Here is a 24132-nt window from a genome sequence, read left to right as displayed (position 1 = left end):
AGGTGGATAGGGTAGTTAAGAAAGCTTATGGGGTGTTAGCTTTCATAAGGCGAGGGACAGAGTTTAAGAGTCACGATGTAATGATGCAGCTCTATAAAACTCTGGTTAGGCCACACTTGGAGTACTGTGTCCAGTTCTGGTTGCCTCACTATAGGAAGGATGTGGAAGCATTGGAAAGGGTACAGAGGAGATTTACCAGGATACTGCCTGGTTTAGAGAGTATGCATTATGATCAGAGATTAAGGGAGCTAGGGCTTTACTCTTTGGAGAGAAGGAGGATGAGAGGAGACATGATAGAGGTGTACAAGATAATAAGAGGAATAGATAGAGTGGATAGCCAGTTCCTCTTCCCCAGGGCACCACTGCTCAATACAAGAGGACATGGCTTTAAGGTGAGGGGTGGGAAGTTCAAGGGGGATATTAGAGGAAGGTTTTTTACTCAGAGAGTGGTTGGTGCGTGGAATGCACTGCCTGAGTCAGTGGTGGAGGCAGATACACTAGTGAAGTTTAAGAGACTACTGGACAGGTATATGGAGGAATTTAATTTGGGGGCTTATATGGGAGGCAGGGTTTGAGGGTCGGCACAACATTGTAGGCCGAAGGGCCTGTACTGTGCTGTACTGTTCTGTGTTCTATGCATGTCAGTCCAGGTGGCTCTGGAAATCAGCTTAAGATCTTGAGGGTGTTTGACAGGGTGAATGTTCAGATATTTCCATCAGTGCAATAAGGGACTGTTCCTTTACTGCTGAGGTGCGTGGAGACTTCTCAAGTTTCCAGGAAATCTCTCAAGTAATATTTAAGGTGCAGAAAGATAAATACTTAAAATACCAAGAAATTAAGGATTATTTGGAAGTGGCGTAGAGGAGTTGAGGCCAGCATAGGTCAGCAGTTCATTTTTTCAGTTTGATGACTTTTCATCAGGATAGTGTGTACTATGTAATGTGAGATGGGTAGACCAGGTAAAGTCAACAGGTTTTCTCCTTTCAGGAGCCCTGTTGAATCCAACGGGTCTCAATATCAATTCAACTATATTGTGTTAACTTTTACCTGCTTTTTTTTTCCAGATTAGTTACAATACTGTCAAGTTCTTAAATTTTTCTTGTGGGACACAAATATTTTCCAATTTGGCTGCCAATTACTGGAAACCTTGTCCTTGTAGACTCGCGCTGACAACTGGGATGTGGATCGGACTCAATTGTTTCCTGTTTGGCCTGAACAAAGGGTTTTGATAGTTTGGTTGATGCGGGATGCTGGTTAGAGTGTAAGTGGGGATGAAATTTGAATTGGTAAAGTAGCAGCAGCACAGTGGCATAATGGTTAGCATTACGATACTATGGTGCCAGTGATCCACGTTCAGTTCCACCGCTGTCTGTAGGGAGTTTGTGCACTCTCCCCATGTCCATGTGGGTTTCCTCTGGTGCTCCAGTTTCCTCCCACGTTCCAAAGATATGTGGGTTAGTAGGTTAATTGGCCACATGGGTGTAATTGGGCGGCGCGGACTTGTTGGGGCAGAAGGGCCTGTTACCATCTGTCTCTCTGAAAATATTCCTATCTAATTTCCAAAGGTTCTGCATTTTCAGCAAGGTAGATTGCCACGATGCACCAGTTGTGGGATATTGAAAGGTAGCGCTTGAAGAGCAATATTCTTGTGGGTAGCTGAGGTAGCCCTGGCCCTTCTGTGAATCAGGAATGCAGCAATCCCAATTCCCGATGTAACCCCAAAATGTTCATGGTCCAGAGATTGCAGCAACTTCCGTCACGATGCGAGGATCCTATCTTAAGATTCAGTGACACTGTTAAAAAATGCATTGATTCCTCAGGGTGTTTAAAGTTCAAAGTACATTTATAATCTAAATATGTATACTATATACAACCTTGAGGTTCGTCTCCTTACAAAACAAAGAAACCCAATAGGACCCATTAAAAAAATAGAAGATCAACGAACACCCAAAGTGCAGAAAAAAAACTAATTGTGCAAATAATAAAAGTAAGCAGAGCATCCACAACTGAAGTTCACAAAAGTGAGTCCACAGCCACAAAACCAGTCTCTGCGGCCAGTCCCCTAGTTGCAGGCCGCACCCTCAGTTCAGTGCAGAGACGAGTAAGCCTTGTGGAGCAGCGAGCTGAACATTAGCCTGTTCCTCGCCTCCGCCCTGACGCCCTGACCTCCTGACCTTTTCAATCTCGCTTGGCGCTTAAATCAGCCCAACCTCAGATCACTTCTCGCCTCTGCCTTGACTCTGCTGCTCCTCGCCTCAGTTCCGCCACATCAAATCGCCTCTAAGTCTGCTGTAGCAAAAGCCTACCGTTGGCTCCTTCTACTCTCTCGGACCAGGGCCCCTCTGCCTCAGTTCGTCCCATACCACCACTCACCCCCCCAACAGCTGAACTGCACTTTCGAGATTTCAGTTCACATCGTATAAAAATGCCATGTTGTACAGGCCGTTTAAAAGCTCAATTCTAAATTCAAAGTTACAGGCTATTGATTGCAGTGAATGTATCAGAGAAAAAGTGTGATTGATACAGTCATTTATAGTTTGTTGTGTTTGCTACCAGTGAGTTGTCACTGTGCTTCACCAGCGCTGTCTTAAACCAGAAAAAAAAATCAGTTATATTGTTGGGATGTCAATGATCCCACGAAAAGCCAGGATTTGTTCTGCTACATTAATGGTGCAAGTTGGTGTCTTAATTATACTTTTAAACCCAAAGGACCAAGGAGAGATCATACCTCTTTTTCTTTCCATTCCAGGCCTGTAGTGATACAACTAAAGACATCTGGCCGGGTGGAGCCTGAGCTTTTTGAAGAAGTGACCATCTACTTCAGTGACATTGTGGGGTTCACCACTCTCTGTAAATTCAGCAGTCCCATGGAAGTGGTCGACATGTTAAATGATATGTACAAGAATTTTGATCAAATCCTTGACAATCACGATGTTTATAAGGTGAGACAAGTTAACTGTGGTCAGACTCAGGAAGTTCCACCTCTGGTGGAGATGAGTTGTTGCCACCGAGTAATTGTCACTTTGGTCACACCAGATAATGTACTTATAGTGTTCTCGTGCAGTGTGTTCAAACTCTGACTAAACACCAAGTTAAACTGGAGCCAATGAAGACAGAGTCGTAGTAAGTTTAACCATTTACTGTTTACTCTTCCACATTAACGTCGTATGGTGAAAACTGTTGATAAAAAAATGCAAACATATACAACGTCTGTTTCATTCTGGAGACCACGCGCGCTCTCTTCTTTTCGCGAGTGTCTCTAGCCACCCCGAGGAGGGTCGCGTCAGACCACCATTGGGCTCGAGCTCACCCCGTGTTTGAAATTGAAAAGCCGACACGCGTGCCGCCCCAACCGCTGCTTCCTTAACAGAAACCGCGTTAATATTTTTACTCCAAATACATTCTTGTGAACTTGCGGCGTTGCTTCTATAATGTTTCTTTGTGGGTGGAAACGGAGCTCTTCACAATCATGCTGCACGCATGGCATCCACCTTCACACCTTCTCCGAACCAAGACGCGGCGAAACCGGAGGTGACGTCATCACATGCCGCGATGCACCATAGACAATGGATTTACCTTTGTTATACTGTAACATAATTATCAACCTTTAACTTTAACTAGAAAATAGTTACAAACAAATCATTTAAAACATAGACCCAACAAAGTCAAATAAATGCCTTAGGGGCAACACACTCCCGGCCTGACATTTGTAAGGTCACTATAAACATGGTATAGAACTTTAGTCTCTAGATCAGTCTTTAGGTAGAAGTAGAACGACCTCTGTAACTGGTCTCAGGTTTCCTTTTCAGGGTTCGTTGTAAAGATGTGAACCGGTTGACTGCCTGCTCTTTGTTGTTTGGTAAGCGCTGGCATGGTTCTCTGAATAGTAGTGGGACGACCCAGTTGTTTGCTTCATCTCTGAAAAACCTTTGTGTCCGTTATTTTTAAGAAGATGGCGTCTTCCACCGATGGAGCAAGTTTATTATCGTGCTTAGTTTGAGCGAAAACTGACTGTCCCAGTGTCTTCTCAGTTACTTTACTATGCTCGTGCCTTTGTTGTGCTTCCTTGATACACATAACACTTGTGGAGGGCTGAGAAATTAAATGGTGGCCTCTCTCTAGTACGTTAGTCTTGAGCATGTTAACTGTCGGTTTGTGTACGTTGCCAGGGCACACCTCTCCTATCACCACCCAGCCCAGATTCAGACTTTGGGTGAAGGGGGCGTTGTGTGGTCCATAGACCTGCTGCCTGACTTTGTGCACCCTAAGAACGTCTCTTCCAAGTAGCAGGAGTATTTCTGCTTCCGGATCCAGTTCTGGGATGTGGTGGAAATGGGGCTGGTGTAGCACTGCGCTTGGTGTCGGAATCTCGGATCTCATTGCACTCTAAGAGTGGAGGGAGACTGATGACGACTTTGCCATCCAGTGACTCGAGCTGGAAGCCTTCTGCCTTCCTGCCATAAGTTTCTGTGATGCCAGAGCAAGATCTGAGGTAGTATGGGAATGGATAGCCGTCGTCTTTAGCACCTTGAATCTCCATGGGTAAATCTCCGAGTTCTCGTAATTTAATGTGGTCCTTGGCTGACACCCTAGGAAAATTGTCCAGCCCTTGAAATAGCACCCTCTCAATAATTTCAGTGGCCGCATAGCAGTCCCGAAGTCTCTCCCATGCTTTGTGTAAGGCTAGCTTGGGGTTGCTAACGTACACTGAGTGTATGCATTTCACCTGTTCACTTGATTCCTTTCCCAGCCATTTAGTCATAAGGTTCAACTCTTGGGTTGCTGTGAACTGGACTCCGCTGGTGGCAATGGTGAATGAGGAGTACCACGCACGGTAATTTTCAGCCTTATCGTCAAACTGGTACAGTCCTGGATTGACAAGGTCTCGTCATGCTAAATACTGTGCCAAAGGTTCTGCTGCAGGTGGCGTGCTAGCTGGGGGAATATGTTGGGGGACATATGACTGAGCGTGTACGTTCATGATGGGATTTGATGTTCTGACTCCAGCCTTTGTCTCTGATCTTGCCGGATCTGTTAAGTTTGGTGTCAGGAAGTATTCATAGTCAGCCCTTTCATATTGAGTTTGTGGCAAGGTTGCAATTGTGAGTTGTCTTCCCCAGGTGGATGCGATGCAACGAAGCTTCCCTGTGATTTCACATGAGATGGGACGCCAACAGGCAAGTATGGAGAGAGAGAATGAATTTGCAGGTCAATTTGAGATTGGACGTATTCGCTGGTGTGTTCCAATTTGGCCCTTTCTGACATAGATTTTCCTGCTTCGTCTGGAACGTGCATTTCTTCAGCGTTTTCCAGCACTTGTGCTTCCACCGTGGCCACATCAACTTCTCGTTGTAGCGTCAGCACTTCTAACTCTGTATCTATCCTTGCCACCTCCAACGGAATCCCACCACTAAGGACATCCTTCCCTCCCCCCCCTTTACTTTCCACAGGGATCGCTCCCTATGCGACTTCCTTGTCCATTCGTCCCCCCCATTCCTCCCCACTGATCTCCCTCCTGGCACTTATCCTTGTAAGCGGAACAAGTGTTACACATGCCCTTACACTTCCTCCCTCACCACCATTCAGGGCCCCAGACAGTCCTTCCAGGTGAGGCGACACTTCACCTGTGAGTCGGCTGGGGTGATATACTGCATCCGGTGCTTCCGATGTGGCCTTCTATATATTGGTGAGACCCGACGCAGACTGGGAGATCATTTTGCTGAACACCTATGCTCTGTCCGCCAGAGAAAGCAGGATCTCCTGGTGGCCACACTTTTTAATTCCACATCCCATTCACATTCTGACATGTCTATCCATGGCCTCCTCTACTGTAAAGATGAAGCCACACTCAGGTTGGAAGAACAACACCTTATATTCCGTCTGGGTAGCCTCCAACCTAATGGCATGAACATTGACTTCTCAAACTTCCGCTAATGCCCCACCTCCCCCTCGTACCCCATCTGTTATTTATTTATATACACATTTTTTTTCTCTCTCTCCTTTTTCTCCCTCTGTCCCTCTGACTATACCCCTTGCCCATCCTCTGGCTTTCCCCCTCCTCCCTTTTTCTTCTCCCTAGGCCTCCTGTCCCATGATCCTCTCATATCCCCTTTGCCAATCACCTGTCCAGCTCTTGGCTCCATCCCTCCCCCTCCTGTCTTCTCCTATCATTTTGGATCTCCCCTCCCCCTCCCACTTTCAAATTTCTTACTAGCTCTTCTTTCAGTTAGTCCTGACGAAGGGTCTCGGCCGGAAATGTCGACTGTACCTCTTCCTAGAGATGCTGCCTGGCCTGCTGCATTCACCAGCAACTTTTATGTGTGTTGCCTTTTCCAACTGGTTTTCTGCTTCTCTGGCAGCTTCTTCCATTTTCAGTTTTGCTTCTTGTTTAGCGTATGACGCTCGCACCTTGGTGGCTTCTGCTTTAGCTCTTGCGAGGGCAGCCACACTTGTCGACGTCCTACTGCTCTTGACACTGACTTGGTGCTTGATCGCGAAGCCATCGTACCACTTGTCAAAGCATCTAATGATGACGCCTTTTCACTGTAGTGTTCTCGTGCAGTGTGTTGAAACTCTGACTAAACACCAAGTTAAACCGGAGCCAATGAAGACAGAGTCGTAGTAAGGTTAACCATTTACTGTTCACTCTTCCACATTAACATCGTATGGTGAAAACTGTTGATAAAAAAAATACAAACATATACAGTATCTGTTTCATTCTGGAGACCACACGGGCTCTCTACTTTTAGTGAGTGTCTCCAGCCGCCCCGAGTAGCAGGTGAGGGGGTCGCATCAAACCGCTGCTGGGCTCGAGCCGTCACGCGCGCCGCCCCAACCGCCGCTTCCTTAACAGAAACCGCGTCAATATTTTTACTTCAAATACATTCTTGTGAACTTTGGCGTTGCTTCTATAATGTTTCTTTGGGGGTAGAAACGGAGCTCTTCACGATCATGCTGCACGCATGGCACCCGCCTTCACACCTTCCCGAATCAGAGTTACATAAGACGCGGCGAAACCAGAGGTGACGTCATCACATGCCACGATATACTATAGACAATGAATTTACCTTTGTTATACTGTAACTTAATTATCAACCTTTGACTTTAACTAGAAAATAGCTACAAACAAATCATTTAAAACGTAGACCCAACAAAGTCAAACAAATGCCTTAAGGGCAACGCAGTACTACTCAATTGCCCTATTTCAACACCTGAACGATAACCTGTGCACAACTCTGAAAAGAATTTGTAAGAGTTAGTTGTGCACCATTTTATTTATTTTTTGAGATACAGCATGAGGGCCCTTCTGACCCTTCAAGCCACACCACCTAGCAATCTCCCTACTTAATCCTAGCCTAATCACAGGACAATTTACAATGACCAATTAACCCACCAACCGGTACGTCTTTGGACTGTGGGAGGAAACTGGAGCACCAGGAGGAAACCCACGCGGTCACGGGGAGAACGTACAAATTCCTTACAGGCAGCGGTGGGAATTGAACCCAGGTCACTGTTACTGTAAAGTGTTGAGCCAACCACTACGCTACTGGCCCCTAGATGGCACCTGGAACATTGAACACTGTTCTCATCTCCATTTTACCCTTGGATTCTGCAAAATCTTAGTCCATATTACCAAATTGTGCAATGAAATATTTACTGGCTCATTGATCACTTCAAGGTTCTTGAGGTGCTGAAAGGCACTTTGAAAATGCCAAAGTTTCTTCACTTATCAAAGTTTCTACACTTTCCTTAGGTGGAGACCATTGGAGACGCCTACATGGTGGCATCAGGTTTACCAGAGCGGAATGGAAATAGACACGCGGTCGACATCTCTCGCATGGCGCTGGACATTTTGAACTTCATGGGGTCATTTGAGCTGGCCCACCTTCCAAGCCTGCCTATATGGATTCGGATTGGTATTCACTCAGGTAACTAGGATTGAGTGAACCCTCAAAGTTTCCAAAAAAAAAAATTCCTATGGTGTGGTTAAAAATCTTGGGATTCAATGCAATGAGATGTATCCCATATCATCTCCTTTCACCCCTGGATATTTAGATTTGCACACAAAAGAAATCATGGTTTTGAAGGATGCAGACAGGAAATACAAGAATGATACTACAAGTGCAGAAATTCAGTGACATAGTGGGAGCAGAGAGGGTTAACACAAGAATATATTGGCCATCCCTGTGTTGCAGCCATGTGGGCTATGAACATTCATCTCTACAGAATTTACAAATCTTTACCCAAAAAATTGAGATAAGACCATAAGACATAGGAGCAGAATTAGGCCATTTGACCCATTGAGTCTTCTCCACCATTCAATCATGGCTGATCCTTTTTTTTCTCCTCCTCAACCCCGTTTCCCAGCCTTTGATGCCATGTTCAAACAAAAACCTATCAATCTCTGCCTTAAATACACACAATGACCTGGCCTCCACAGCTGCACGTGGCAACAAGTTTCACAAATTCTCCACCCTCTGGCTAAAGAAATTTTTCCTCCTCTCTGTTTTGAATGGACACCCCTCTATCCTGAGGCTGTGCCCTCTTGTCCTAGGCTCTTCCAGCATGGGAAACATCCTTTCCACATCTACTCTGTCTAGGCTTTTCAACATTCGGAAGATTTCAATGAGATCCCTCTTCATCCTTCTGAATTCCAGCAAGTACAGACCCAGAGCCATCAGATGTTTCTCGTATGATAACCCTTTCATTCAGATACAGAATAAAATTCTCTCTCATGGAACAGATGTGGGGAAAAAAAGAGGTAGTAAAGTGGATTCTGGCTAATTGGGCTATTGGTAAACTGGGGCAGCTGCTTATTTGAGACAGCTCTTAAAGCATTAAAAAAAATCAAGAAATTTGCCTGAATTTTTTTGTTTATTTTGGACACTACACTGCTTAATTGGGACAGGAGACTGTTGCTAAACAGGTGTAACTAGCATCAGCCACACATACTTGAGTGGATATTAAACACTACACCGAGCTTAGAGCAAATAGTTTATAATTAGTGCCAACTGCAAGTGTTTATGTTCAAAAAGCTGTGATTTTTGTCACTGATGGTTGGTGAGAATTAAGCAGAAAGACAATTCAGAACCGTTTTGCTCACTCTGGTTTCAAGCATTCAGGCTTGGAGGCTTCATAAACGGCTGGAAGTGAGAATGAAACAATTTCACCTTCACTAAGTTAGGAACTATGAAAAATTTGAAGGTATTGACAATCATCTTGAACGTAACAATGAAAATGAAGAGTTGGAGAATACAGTCATCAATAGCATTCTATGAAGGCAGTTCATTATCTGAACTCGGTGTCTGTACGGATTTTGTTCATTGCATACACTGGATGAATTCCTCCATTGATAACTATTCAGAACTCATACACAGTTTACAGTACTATAGTACTATTGGTAGTGTTCTAATTTGTCCTGTATTTCATTTAAATACACAGTTTGTTACTCAGTTTATCTTTTTTATACCTTTTTAACTATTTCCATGAAACTTTGGTTAATTGGGACAGCCACTTCATTGGGCCAAAATCTAGCCCCCGATGTGTCTTGATGAACCAGAATCCATTGCAAATAAACACAAAATATATTTATTCAGTTCACATTTCCGGATGCATGTGTGGATGATGCAGCTTCACATTACGGAAAATTATTGTATGGACTGTTTTCTAGGAACGAGGCCCCCCCACCCACCATCCTGCCATAACATACAGGTCGTCTGTATAGAGGGATTTAAAATTATGAAAAGTTTTGTGATTATTTGCACTGACAGGACAATCAGCTGTGGAGGACTCAGATTTAATATAATTGACAAATGATCATGAGTAGTGAAGTGTAGCAAGTTCTTAAGTACATTCACAGCTAAGGTAGAACTTGAAATATAGGGGATTCAAGGAATTGAGACCTGGAATTGGATCAGCTAAGGTGTTATAGTGATTGAGCTCCATTGCCTATTTTTGATCCCCTGTTTCTACCTAGAATAAACGGACTGGAAGGTTGGCAGAAACAGATTTAGACATAACTTCTTAAAGGATAAACCCTTGAAACATTTTACAAGGTACTGAGGAAAGAGTGAAATTGTGGGATTTATCAAATAGCTCTTCCAAATAACTGGCACAAGCTGAATGGGCTCAGGTTGTAGTATTGTTGCCATTTCTCCCACTGATGCAGGTCCTTGTGCTGCGGGTGTGGTAGGAACCAAGATGCCCCGTTACTGCCTGTTTGGGGATGTGGTCAACACAGCCTCGCGTATGGAGTCCACAGGATTACGTAAGATATATATCTTAAATCCTCCTTTCTCTAGCTCAAAACCTCTCTCAACTCGTCTACACACTGTCAGTTTCCCTCTTGATACCTTTCTGTCTCTCTGTATCTCTCCTGCCTCTTTGTCTCTGTCTTGCTGCAACTATCTTCTTCGGATGTCTCTCTGTTTCTTTTGATTTCTCTCTTTATGACTGTCTCTGTTTGTCCCTGTTTCTCTTTATCTTCTCCATATCTAGGTCTCAATTTCGTCTGCCTATGTCTGTCTGACCCTCTGTATGTTTTAACAGTCGTCTAGAGTTCTATACAGAGTAATGCTTGCTAAAAGTCATTTCATCAAATGTTTCCAGAGTGATTATTGTGGAGATTAGGTACACAGTACCTTATGCTTACCCATCAAACACTTCCAGGGCAAGTACCCTATACACTGGCCCATTGAACTCTCCGAGGACAGACACAGCCTAGCCTGAGCAGAGTAGAACTCCTACTACGTTGTTCCATCAAATCATTTCAAAGTAGTGCAACATTTAATTATTTTTTCTCCAAGTGAGTTACCATGAATCAACTTTACAAAGTTCTCCCTGGCCTAGCACTGTGCTGTCAATTATTGTCATATGAAAGGTTCAGTAGATGATATATTCTTTCCTTAGTCTGAATTTATTTTCATTGGGACAGCGTCTACCATCTAACTTCCTTAGCAACACACGCAACATTGAGGAAGAACTCAGCAGATTAGGAAGCAACTATGGAAATGAATAAACAGTTGATGTTTGGACCGAGATCCTTTTTAAGGACATTGTGCTAACGAGTCTGGGAAAATTCCTTCCATGTTGTATTTAAAAAAATAAAGCCCTTTATTGAATGATATTAAGAAACAAGTATTCTCTTTGCAGCATTGAGAATTCATGTTAACCAGTCAACGATCAATATACTGAAGAGGACATCTTGTAAATTTGAATATGAGATGCGAGGAGAGACATACCTGAAGGTAATCATTTAGTATGCGCTGTAACTCAACTACTGAGGTTCAGTGATCTTGATTCTGGAGCAATGTTGCAGTTGGTTGAATAGTTTCTTTTTGGTTCTAAAAATTATTGGTATTCCTGTGAGATTTGTTGGAGGTGAGGCTCAGCATAGCAGTAAGAAAGGTTAAAAGTGTTGGTACAATGCTACAGTCATGTTTGACATCAGACTTAATTGAGAGTGGATCTGCTGCAAACACATTGCTTTGGAGTATGGCTTACAAATTATCTGTCTTTTGTCATTGATGGGGGTGAATTTCTGTGTGTATTTGAATTTGAGGGGAGTTCTGGGTGGCAGGGTGGAGAAACGTCTCTACTAAAGGAGGTATAAGGTGCTCCTTCCCTCTGCTAGCCTGCAGGTCACCCTTGGGCAAGGTGTAGCACCTGCTTAGTCCCTGAGCAGGGTCACGTGAAGCCAAGGATGATAGTGCTGAATGGTCGTATGAGCAGCTGGTGCATATCACAAGTCCTGGTTATGTGACCACTGACGCCAGGCAGACAATCTCTGAAGAGTATTGATAATGGCTGGGATCACACCCATCTTGTGAAGACACTGCCCAGAAGAAGGCAATGGCAAACTACTTCTATCAAAAAATTTGCCAAGCACAATCATGATCATAGACCACGATTGCCCACAGAGTATGACACGGCACATAATGATGATAATGCTCTTAGCTCCTCTCAAATAGTTGAGCAAAAGGCTTTACTGAGGTTGAAAGAAGGCCAGTAAGAGTGGTTGGTGCTGCTTCCTGCATTTTTCTTGGAGTCCTGTGATGAATGGGGCGGCACAGTAGCGTAGTGTTTAGCACAACGCTTTACAGTACCGGTGACCCAGGTTCAATTCCTGCCGCTGTCTGTAAGGAGTTTGTACATTCTCCTCATGACTGCGTGGGTTTCCTCCGGGTGCTCCTGTTTCCTCCCACCCAGACTAAAGGCGTACCAGTTGATAGGTTAATTGGTCATTTTAAATTGTCCTGTGACTAGACTAGAATTAAGTCGAGGGATTGCTGGGTAGTGTGGCTCAAAGGGGTGGAAGGGCTTATTCTGCACTGTATCTCAATAAATAAACAAATAAGATTGTACCCATTGCTAGATCCCCATTGTGGTTCCAGGGGCAAGTCTTCTATCACTGGGAAAGGTTGGCTGAGGAGGACCCTTGAGGTGTCATTCCCCTGGCCTATCACCACAAGGCCTTTGTTGTCGCCTCTCTTGCAGATTATCGCAATGGCCCCCTGCATATCACTTTTCCAGACATTTAAAATGTCCACTCAGGGTCAGCAACTCAGACAGCTTTAGTTAGTTACTCAAGTCCCTCGTGTGAGACTCAAAGCCTCGGCCTGCTGAATCAGAGACAAATGGGAAACCCGGAAGGCTGGATGAAAGTGGTGTTGATTGGGAATATTGATCAAAAGGGCTGGGGATTCTCTTCCAGAGCAAGGTAGACCTCTATACTGTGTGGCCTACATATGGAATAATTGACTTTTTGTCTGTTTCAGGGACGGGGAACTGAGGTTACCTATTGGCTCATGGGAGAAACAGACCGCAATCTGAAGCTGCCAGCAGCCCCTTCAGCGTAAGTAGGATAGGCTGCATGGACAGTAATGCTGACAGCTTTGGTTTGTTGTGGTCTAGAGGCCAACAATGGCTTGTCAAAGTTCAAAAGTTCAAAGTGGATTTATTATCAAAGTATGCAACCTTGAGATTTGTCTCCTTGCTGGCAGCCACGAAACAAAGATAGAACCCATTAAGAAGGACTGTCAAACACCCAGAGTGCAGGAAAAAAACTAATTGTGCAAACAATAAAACTTAAGCACATAACATTCAGAACTGAAGTTCACGAAAGTGAGTCCTCAACCACGAAGCCAGGCATCACTGCCTCAGCTACTCCACCTGAACTTGGAGCTAATTAATCATAAACAAATAAAGGGCAGTATGTGAATTTGTGATACTGCTGTGTTTCTCACTATCATTACATACCTGGAGAAAATGGTGGGGTGCTTCTTTAAGCTCCTGGCGTTCTTGTGGTGAAAGTTTGTTAATCATCAGTAACTCACTCAGGTTTAGTCAGTTCAGTTGCATTAAGCTGCATCATGGAAGTCAACCACATCACGGGACAGAATTCTTAAGGAGAACTGAGCAAGTGGCAATAGTAAATTGCTGTATTTTTACATCAATATAACAGTTTTCATTATAACTTCCCTAGTCCTAAACTACGCACGATGCAGTGCAAATCCAACGCTACGTTATTTACTCTAGACAAGATTTTCAAGGAATCCCTGTGGCCTAGAATCCGGCAGAGATGAGGGGTTGTCCAATGCAGTGAAGACTGACCCACGTATACTTAAGTTTAGAAGAACAGAAAGTGATCTCATTGAGACATGGAATATTCCGAGAGCGATTGGCAGGGTACCTGCTGTTCCCTTTAGTCTGAGATTCAGGAATGAGGAGACATAGTCTCAGGGTAGGGAATCGTCTGTTTAGGATTTAGAACTTTCTTTACTCAGAGGGATATAAATCTTAACAATTCTTAACTGTAGTGACAGATGGGGGGTATGGGGCAGGGGAAATGGTGAAACAAGTTCATTTTGGACAGTATGATAATGACAAGATATCAAAGTCATGACAAATTGGACGAGGTGTTGGATATTAGTCCCTGGCTCAAGGTCTGGAGGACATGCTTCCTGCTTCTGTGTTCCTTTTCATTTATCAGATCTTGCCATTGTAGCCTAAGCTGGCAATTATTACTAATCTCCAATTACCCTTGTGAAGGTGGTGATCCACCTTCTTGAACCATTATAATCTCTTCTGGTGTTGCTACTTCACCAGCATTGTCAGGTAGAGAGTCCTGTGATTTAAACACTGCATTGCTGAAGGGTCATACATCTCCAGTTTAAAGAGTAGCAGGAGACTGTGTTTTGTTCTTAAGTTTCCTGGATTTGTATTGGCTGCCTCTTACTCCAGTGCCAAGTACCACTGGAGGATTGAAACACTGGAGAAGGTACAGAGGACCTTGACCAGGATGTTGCCTGGGATGGGCCATTTCATTTATGAGAAGAGTCTGGATAGGGTCCTGGAGCTGAAATATTAGTTGCTTCTCTTTCCACAGGTATTGTTTGCCCTGCTGAGTATTCTGAGCATTTTCTGTTTTTATTTTAGATTTCTGCAATTTGCACATTTTTTTTTAAAAAATCAATTACTGGATAGGTTGGGTTTGTTGTTTTTGGAGTGGAGGAGACGGAAGCATGAACCCAGCGCTGTACCCTGTCTCCAGTAGAGCTTGACATCACATATCACTTATGTATATAAAATTATGGAAGGTGTAGAAAGTGAAAAAAAGACTTCTTCCCATAGCAGAGTTGTCTTGAACCAGTGAGCAAGGGTACTGGGTAAGAATAAGAGGTATATAAGGGGTCAAAGGAAGAACTTTTTACCCAGGAGGTTGTTGGAATCTGGAACGATCTGTCAGTGCATTCTAGATCTAAGGAATCTATGTCACCAAGTTCCCATTGTTTCCAAATATTCTTGTGCCACACTAAAAGAACAGCCTGGTTCCCAACAATAAGAGGTGACCATTACAATCAAGATGACAAGCCGACTTAGCTGACCCATTTTGACACCTATCATAACTTCTATCTTAAAGAATAGTCATTTCCTGAATAGACACTTTTCCTGGTCTCACCATTTTAATTTGTTGTTCAAGAGAGATGCTTATCTAAAAGGATGAACTGTAGCTAGAGAGCCAGACTATAAAATGAAAGAGGTTATTTATAACTCTAGATTAGTCAGCTCTGTCATGGGTACTAGCCTCCATAGTATCCAAGACGTTTTCAAGAAGCAGCGCCTTAAGAAAGCAGCATCCATCATTAAGGATCCCCACCACCCAGGGCATGCCCTCTTCACACTGTTACCATCAGGAAAAAGATACAGAAGCCTGAAGGCACACACTGAGAGATTCAGGAACAGCTTCTTCCCCTCTGCCGTCCAATTTCTAAATGGACACTGAACCCGTGAACACCACCTCAGTATCTTTTTATGTCTGTTATCTTGCACTACTTGTTTTAACTTAACTATTTAAAATATATATATATACTTAATATAACTCAGATTTTTTCTCTATATTTATTTACAATGTATTTCATTGTACTGCTGCTGGAAAGTTTAACAAATTTCACCACATATCCCAGTGATATTAAATCTGATTCTAGGTAGCCAGCATTTGATACCATCTGATCTACAGTGAACAAAGCTGAGCACTAGGCTTTGAAAAGAAATATTGAGTTTAGACACAGTCATGCATATATTTACAAGAATACTACCTGGACACCAAAAATTATATTATATGGACTAAGATTTATACTGTGGTAGTTAAAAGGCTGAAGAGTATTTTTTTGTTAAACTTCAGAATGTGAGGTAAGATTGATAGACCAGACACCAAGAAACTTTTTCTGTTGTTTAGGAGGCTTAAACCAGAATATATTTTAAAATGACGAGGCAAGTCACTTTAGACACTAAATTATAAAACACATCCACATATCCAGGAGCGTTATACTAAAACAATATTAATTAAGTCAGAAGTTGACAATTTCTTGGGTTAACCAAAGTTTGTAAGGTTACAGACCACAGATCAGTTAAATTTTGCTGGGCAGAGCACTCCAAGGCAGTGGAGAGGGAACAGCTATGTGTGGAAATGCAGTAATGATAGGAAATTTCATTGGCAGGATAAACAGGTATTTCTGAAATAGTCAGTGTAATTCCTTTATGATATATTGCCTCCTTGGTATCAGGATAAAGCAAAGCACCGAGTGGGTACAGGACATGCCACACGTTGCTCACAGTGAGAGTGGGAGGGCAGGAGCTGAGCTCCTATTGTCAGATGTTCAGGAGGTGGCAGGAAACCCACTCCAGTAGCAGAACCACCGAGTAAAATTGTGAAGAAAGAGCAGACTAATGCTTGGTGAATGACATGGGAGCGTTTTGGATTCTTGTTGGATTGGAATCACCTCTGGTGCTGGTAGACTTGTTTGGATTTCAACAGCTCTGGGATCAACATCTTTGTAGGGAGGTTTACTTGTGTGGCCGGGGAGGAATTGTAGAAAGCACATGCAGCAGCAGAAGAGTGGAATTTCATACACAAGTGAGTGGAAGGAACACAGTAGGAAGTAAGGCAACACTGAAGTGGAACACCAGCTGTAGGATTGGAATTTATTCAATTCCCACCACTCTCTGTGAGGAGTTTATCATTTCTTCCTGTGACTGCATGGGTTTCCTTTGGGTGCTCCAGTTTCCTCCCACATTACAAAGACGTAGGAGTTCAGATGAATAAACTGTGAGTGTACTACAGTATGTTGGTGCTGGAAGCATGGCGACTCCTGTAGGCACATCCTCAATGCAAAGGGCACATTTTACTCTGTGTTTCGATGTACGTGTGACAAATAAAGTTAATCTTCAGTCTTTGAAAATCTTTGGTAGTGATGAGAGCAAAATAAGAGAGATTGTAAGAAAGATATAGACTTAGAATGTGCATTGTAAGTGTCTGAACTGTAGACACAGGACGGTCACTTAATATTTCAGGCTGCTTGGAGATGATACAGAAAAAGTATGCCCACTGACGCAGATGACGAGAGATCGCAATCTTGGAGGGAGGGGATATCTTTGTAGGGGTAAGGACAGAGGCTATTTAGTTGGGGTTAAGAAGCAATAAAGACTCTGTCACACTATGTAGGCTATCATGGAGTGATGAGAAGTCGAAGAGCAGGCCTGCTGCAAAATGATCGATGTGCCAAAAATGTAGCGTGCTGATAATGAGGAGTTTCAGTAACCCATTATTAACTGGAATCATGTTAAGGTATAGGACAAGGAAGAGTTGTTTGTGAGGGAGAACTTTGATCAGTTTGTTTTTGACCCAGTGAAGAAGGAGCCTTTATACTAATATTAAGGCAAGTCTACTGGACCAATTTCCTTCTCCTTGGATTTATGTGATCCAGTAAGGCAACAGTTCCCAATATTTTTATGCCATGGAGCCTTACAGAGTGGTCTGTGGATCCCAGGTTGGGAATGCCTGCCTAAAGGAAACAGTCACCTTCCCAATGAATAAATACATTGCCTTTTGTGATACTGAGCCTCACAGATCGGGTAGATCCTAGTTTCAGTATTCATGCTGTACTGCTAACCAAAATCACAGTGCTACATTTCATAAGCTTTGAGTGTTTTCCTAAGGAAGTTAAATTAGACAGTTAGTCTGCTGCAAGTCATCAGGTAGGGAGGCATTTGGCCATGAGGTTCTGTATGGTCAAATTGTCTGCTAACTTCGATTGGGGTACAGGTCAAAGGGCTGCCACCTCCCCGAAAATCTGACTAGCTGGGATGAAGATAAGTCTCGAAGAAAAAGAAGATGGCCAGGTAAGTAGTAGAAGGGTGGAAGGAATAGCAGGACATGGTGACAGATTGAGCTGGATCTCGGGAGGCCTGTGTGGACTAGCAATGCGGTGTCTCCTAACCACTATGAAACACTTTAACACTGGCTGCAATGACTCACTACCGCCTTCTCAAGGACAAATGAGATGGTGAGAGAAATGCTAGCCTCATGAGTGATTTTCATGAATAAGGAAACATGTAATGTGTTGTCCTTGCTTGTTCCAGAGATGGTGTCCTCCCCCTCCTCTCTTCTATTCCCCACTCTGGTCTCTTACTTCTTCTCCCCTGCCTATTACCTCCCCTGAATCCCTTCCTCCTTCCCTTTCTCCTATAGTCCACAGCTCCTCCCCTATGAGATTCCTTCTTCTCCAGCTCTTGACCTTCCCCACCCACCTGGCTTCACTTATCACCTTCTTGCTAACCACCTCTCCCTATCTTTTTATTCTGGCGTCTTTCTTCCTTTCCAGTCCTGAAAAAAGGGTCGACTGATATTTAATTTCCTTAGATGCTGCCTGACCTGCTGAGTTCCTCCAGTATTTTCTGTGTGTTGCTCTGAATTTCCAGCATCCACAGACTTCCTTGTGTTTATGATTTACTGAGTCTGTTGCAATGTAGGTAGACTTGCGGCAGACGATTGAGGAATCACTTATTTGCTTTGCATTCCACAGGGAAAACTTGCAGCGACTTCAGGCTGACTTTGCTGAGATGATTATCAAGTCTCTGGAGAAGCGGAGAGCGTCCGAGTACAAGACAATAACTAAAGAGGAACTTGAATACCTGCAGCTTGGCTCTGCAGAGTTACTCAGCACCTACTTGTAGCTGTGAGGAACAGGATAACTGTTTTCTGGAACTGCTTGCATGCACCATTCTTCAAACGTTTACTCTTGATTTTAAAAGGATATAATATGTGAAACTATTGCTGCTGAGTATGTGTGCCTTTCCGAGAAAATGCTGGGGCACAGAACATCTTTTCTAGCTTCAGTGTCAGGTTCCTTTGGGTGTGGTGTAGCAGGGGTGGCCTACAGAGTGACCTCGCTTTGTGCTCAGCTTTATTAAGGAGCTGTAGGTGAGGTGTTGCTCACTGCAGGCATGGTGTGAATTTCTCAAGTGTCAGCTGAAATTCTTTCAACACTGAGCCAATGTCTGAAGCAAAAGTTCCAGACTGACCTTGTACACAATACTGAGGAAGACTTTCAGAAGTTAAAGCCCAGATCTGATTATTCAGACAGAAGGACCCCATGCTGTGAAGGGGTTCTCCCATTATCCTGGCCAATAATCTCACCCTGGCCTATGTCAGTAACTGAATAACCAACATATTAATGGGATGTTTGTCAGCGTAATAGGTCATCTCAGTTTGCCCATAAAACAGTGACTGCACATCGAAGTTATTTTGTTGTCCACAAAACATATTTGAACATCCTGAATGTGGAAAAGCCTTCACATAAATACAACCATTTTAGTTTTTTGCAATTCTTCTTTGCAGCACAGGCAGCGTAGTGGTTAGCACATCGCTTTACAGTATGGATGACCCAGATTCAATTCCTGCCACCGCCTGTAGGGAGTTTGTACCTTCTCCCTATGACTGGGTTTCCTCCGGGTGCTCTGGTTTCCTCCCATAATCCAAAGGTGTACTGGTCGGTAGGTTAATTGGTCATTGTAAATTGTCCCGTGATCAGGCAAGTGGTAACTAGGCAGGTTGCTATTGGTGCTGGTATAAATAACTAAAAATAAATAGGAACAGCTTTAGTTAGAAGCAATATGTTGTACTTATTAACTTCAGATTCTTGATTGATCAGGGCATGGAAGGATTCAGGGAGCAGGCAGGGAATTGGAGCCGAGAGGAAAAATGGATCAGCCGTGGTGAAATGGCCCGAGCAGACTCGATGGGCCAAGTGGCCTAATTCTGCTCCTATGTCTTATGGCCTTATACTGCACCATCAGCTACTTCCACGGCAGATGCAACATTTAAAGCTTTCTCTACACTGTCTCATCCATGGTCTTCAGGTCAGGTACTTAGAGGCAACACAGGACTTGATGCTGTTACATCAACCTTCTACTCAGCTACAGCAGAGGCGTTCTCTACTTTACCCCTTATACCACCTCTGAGTGTAATAGAGACTCAAGGAACTTAAGGCTCGTTCTACATTGTCTCATAAATTGCCTTCAATTCAGGTATATCAAAATAGTTGTCCGAAAGTAAATCTCTTTAAACCCTCCTGGGTACATGCCCCATTCTCAGAAGAAGTCTCCTGAAGTATCTCTCAGTGCAATATTCTGTTTCCACCACTGCATCTTTTGTCCAGAATATGCACCACCAGTCCAACTGCTCCATTACTCCAAATTATTTGTGCTTTGGACTTGGTTGGTTTGCTGTGTTGGATCTGTGCTCCATTTGAATTAGGAACACAGAGAAACTGCTTCTCCCCTTGAGTTCTGACATTTAACAAGATCACAGCTGATCCAATTGAAACCTTACCTCTACATTATCATCTACCTGTGGTAGCTTTTCTCCCAGTGTCACCTGTTTGATGTAGTCCTGTGACTCTCATTTCACGAAGACAGTTCAATGAAGATGTACGGAGAGAAGGGGGAGATGGTTGATGGAGGGAAATTTGCCCCTGGAGTAAATCTACCTCTCCCCCCCCCCACCCCATTCTGACTCACTGACTGGCCTAGCAAAGCTGTGTGTTTTCTTTGTGAGCAAATTCATATGGAAAGGCACTTAATTTCATTTCTTGATATTAAATAATATAAATATTTATATTACTGATGCAGAGTAGTAGTTAAGAATTGGAGTGTAGAATAGGCAGACGGTGATTTCAGCTGACAAGAGAAACAGCAGAGGTGATTTTTCCTTCATAACACCATACTTTTTTAATATTCATTTCTTAGACATATGGGCACCAGAAACAAGATCAGCACGTACTGCCCATTTTTATTTATTCTTGAAGAAATGGTGGTAACTCACCTTGAACAGATGAAATCCTACAGGGAGGTTGGGTAGGAAGTTCCAGGATTTAGACTCCTCAACAATGAAGGAATAGTGATAAATTTCCAAGTCAGGATGGTGTGTGACTTGGAGGATAACAAAATGGTGATGGTGTTCCTCTACACCTGCTGGGCTTGTCTATCTTGGTGGTGGAAGTCACAGCTTTGAGCAGTGCCACTGGAAAGACCCAATTGAGTAACTGCATTGCAAATTTTAGTCAGCTCACACTGCAGCCACTGTGAACTGATGGTGGAAAGAATGAATGTTTAGTGGGGTGAGTGGGGTGCCAATCAAGTAGACTGCTTTGTCCATAGATAGTGTTTAGGTACTTGAGAGCTGGTGGTGGTGCATTCATCCAGACAAGTGGAAACTATTCCATCACATCCCTGACGTGCCTTGTAGATGGTGGAAAGGCCTTGGGTTGTCAGAATATGAGCCATTCTCCTTTGAGATCCTGAGATCATTAATTTCTCTGTAGCCCTCCTACCTGAATGTTTCAACTGACAATTCAACCAAGGTGAAGCTGTGCCAATTTTTGGGGAATTTACTTGTGACTGATAAAGAACCAGCTTAACTGAAAGAGGCAGTTCTACACATGAATAAGATTGGGAAGAAGATGTAGAGGAGCGGGTTGAGGAGAGATTGCCAAGAGTTTGAAAAGGCTGGTTCACCCTTGAACATCCACAGACTCAAAACCCATGGAAGTGTTGTGATGAACCCAAAGTATTATGGGAAAGGTAGTTGTAATCATTGTCAATGAATGTCATCAGTGTATGCTTAATTCTTATGAAAGTCAATAAATGCAATTATTTTAAAGGAGTAACTTGTAAATGGCTCCAAGGACTTGAATTATTGTTTATTTAACAGAGTAAAATACAATATCCAAGATGTTTTGCAGGCAGGATATATAAAAAAAAACACAAGGAGATATGGAGTAGGTGAGCAAAATTTTGGTTAGAGTCATGGTTATACAGCACAGAAACAGGCTGTTTGGCTCAACTGCTCCATACTGACCAAGATTTCCATCTAAGCTAGTCTCTGCCTGCACTTGGCCCATATCCCTCCCAAACATTTTTTATGTCATAGACCAATACCATTCAGCCTGTGGTCTGTGGTCCCCAGGTTGGGAACCCCTGCTTGAAACCTTGTAGCTGTCCGAGTACCTTTTAAGTGTCCTTAATCTACCTGCCTCAACCACTTCCTCTTGCAACTCATTCCATATACTAGACAATTTTGGGATGAAAAGTTGCCTCTCAGATTCCTATTAAATCTCTCCCCTCTTACCTTCAATGTGTGCCCCCTATTTCTTAATTCCCCAACCCCGGGAAAAAGACTGTATATTCACCCAACTATGTCCTTCTTGATTTTCTACATTTCTGTAAGACCACCCTCATAAGTTCAAACTTCAAATTGCATTTAAAAACAAAGCATGCATGCGGTATCCAACCCTGAGATTTGTCTTCCCACAGACAGCCACAAAACAAAGAAAACCATGGAACTCATTCAAATGTCAAAGTTCAAGGTACATTCATTATCAAAGATTCGTCGGTCACAAAACAAAGGAACCCAAAAGAACCCATAAAGGAAAGAAGACTGCCAAGCACCCAATGTTCAGGGGGGAAAAAAACAAATCATGCAAACAATAAAAGTAAGTTTTAACATTTAGAACAAAAATGAATCCTGGAGCAGGCCACAGCCTCAGTACAGCGTGTAGCAGAGTAAACTTCATGGAACCTGCAGACACGAAGCCTGGAGCAGACACAGCCTCGGTACAGCGTGTAGGAGAGTAAACTTCATGGAGCCTGGGGACACAGCCTCTGCCTCAGCGCGGCATAAAGTGGAGCAAATGTTGCAGACCAGCGAGCAGAACTCGCCCAACCTTGGCCTGTGGTCCTAGCACCCTTCCTCTTCAATCCATCTGACCAGGCATTTAAATCAGCCACACAACACAAACAAAAAAGAACAAATCACACAAATGGCAAAAAATGAGTGAAAAACACAATATAAAACATTAAAGCACAGAGTCACTGAAACAGTCAAGGAACGTTCAGTTTAGTTGAGTGCCGTGTTGTTTGTTGACTGTAGGCTGCAGAACTAGTCCACTCCAATCAAAATCACACAAAATAGCAATAAAAGAAGGAGTAACTAGAAACCAGAAATACATAGAACATGAACTAGAGTCCAGTCCCCACAAACTGCATTGATTAAACCTTGCTAAGAATAGCTACTCACTGTTGATATTAGTTGAAGATGGGTCTTAGGGTATAACCTGAAAAAAAATGTTAGGGAGCCGGAGGGGTTTTAGTGAGCTTGGAGCCTGGGTCATTGAAAACTTGACCACCAATGGTAGAGCAATCAGATTAGAGATAACTAGAAGGATCAAATTAGAGAAGTTTAGAGATCTCAGTGGGTTGCTGGGCTGGGGGAGAGGTAAGGACAGAGAGGCATAATACTTAAAATCAAAGGAATTAAAACAATAGTTTAAAATTAAGTTGATACTTAACAGGGAACCAAAGTAATTGAGTAATACATGGTGATGGGTGGATGGATAGTGCAAGTTAGGATTCTGGAAACATTATTTTGAATAATAAACTCTTCTCGGGATACAGGTATGGAAGGACCACAGTTTAAGATTCATCACACGTGGGAGTGGGAGGGGTCGGCTGGGGAGGAGAATAACCCTCATCAGCGGTGTGGATAAATGAAGCAACATGGTGCCCCAGGAGTGGCTGGAAATACAACATTGGAAAAGGAATTAGAGCCAACGCCTGTTTTTATTGTTAATAATTTTATTGTAAATAATCTTAATTCTTGACTAAGGGTTGAGAGTAAACGAACGATTTATTGTAATCATCTTTCATTTGTATATGGACTGAGAGTCAATGCATAATTTTATTGTAAATAACTTTATTTATTGAATAAGGACTCAGAGTCAACGAATTTTTTTATGTAAATAACTTTATTTTGTAATATTTCTGAATAAAGTATTTTTGGAGAAAAAAAAGTTGGTTAAAATCAGTATCGGTACCCATCTGGAAGTCCAGGAAGAATTTATTTGTCATAGACGCCAGGAAAGCACCAGATCCTTCTTCAGTATTTTGACTATAGTTTCAGCAGAAAGAAAAAAAACAATTGGAATCATTATATCTGAATGTAAAAATGAGATGTTGGGTTAAGGTGAGAATGCACTAGGTGGCATGATTAGTAAGTTTGTGGTTGACACTAAAATTGGTGGTATAGTAAGCAGTGAAGAAGTTTATCTGAGATTACAATGGGATCTTGATCAACTGAGCCATCGGGCCAAGGAATGGCAGATGGAGTTTAAGGTAAATGTGCGGAACTGCATTTTGATAAGACAAACTGGGGCAGAATTTACACAGCAAATGGTAGGGACCTGGGAGGTATTAGATCACAAGATATTGGAGCAGGGTCAGGCCATTTAGCTGATC

The 24132-nt window shown here is 43.0% G+C and overlaps 1 protein-coding gene across 1 annotated transcript in view; it reads left to right on the top strand.

Annotated features, from left to right (window-relative positions):
* Positions 1 to 18513, top strand: part of LOC140205391 (guanylyl cyclase C-like) — an 87783-nt gene extending 69270 nt beyond the window's left edge. Inside the window, exons 22-27 of the mRNA XM_072272983.1 lie at positions 2750 to 2942; positions 7754 to 7928; positions 10169 to 10267; positions 11152 to 11246; positions 12777 to 12853; positions 18363 to 18513. Of these exons, the coding sequence (XP_072129084.1) occupies positions 2750 to 2942; positions 7754 to 7928; positions 10169 to 10267; positions 11152 to 11246; positions 12777 to 12853; positions 18363 to 18513 (790 nt within the window). The remainder of the gene's footprint in view (positions 1 to 2749; positions 2943 to 7753; positions 7929 to 10168; positions 10268 to 11151; positions 11247 to 12776; positions 12854 to 18362) is intronic.
* Positions 18514 to 24132: the final 5619 nt, after the last annotated feature.

The sequence above is a fragment of the Mobula birostris genome, chromosome 11, assembly GCF_030028105.1.
Source record: "Mobula birostris isolate sMobBir1 chromosome 11, sMobBir1.hap1, whole genome shotgun sequence".
Lineage (NCBI taxonomy): Eukaryota > Metazoa > Chordata > Chondrichthyes > Myliobatiformes > Myliobatidae > Mobula > Mobula birostris.
The sequence above is the reverse complement of the archived record's forward strand: the minus strand, read 5'-3'. Positions and strand labels throughout refer to the sequence as shown.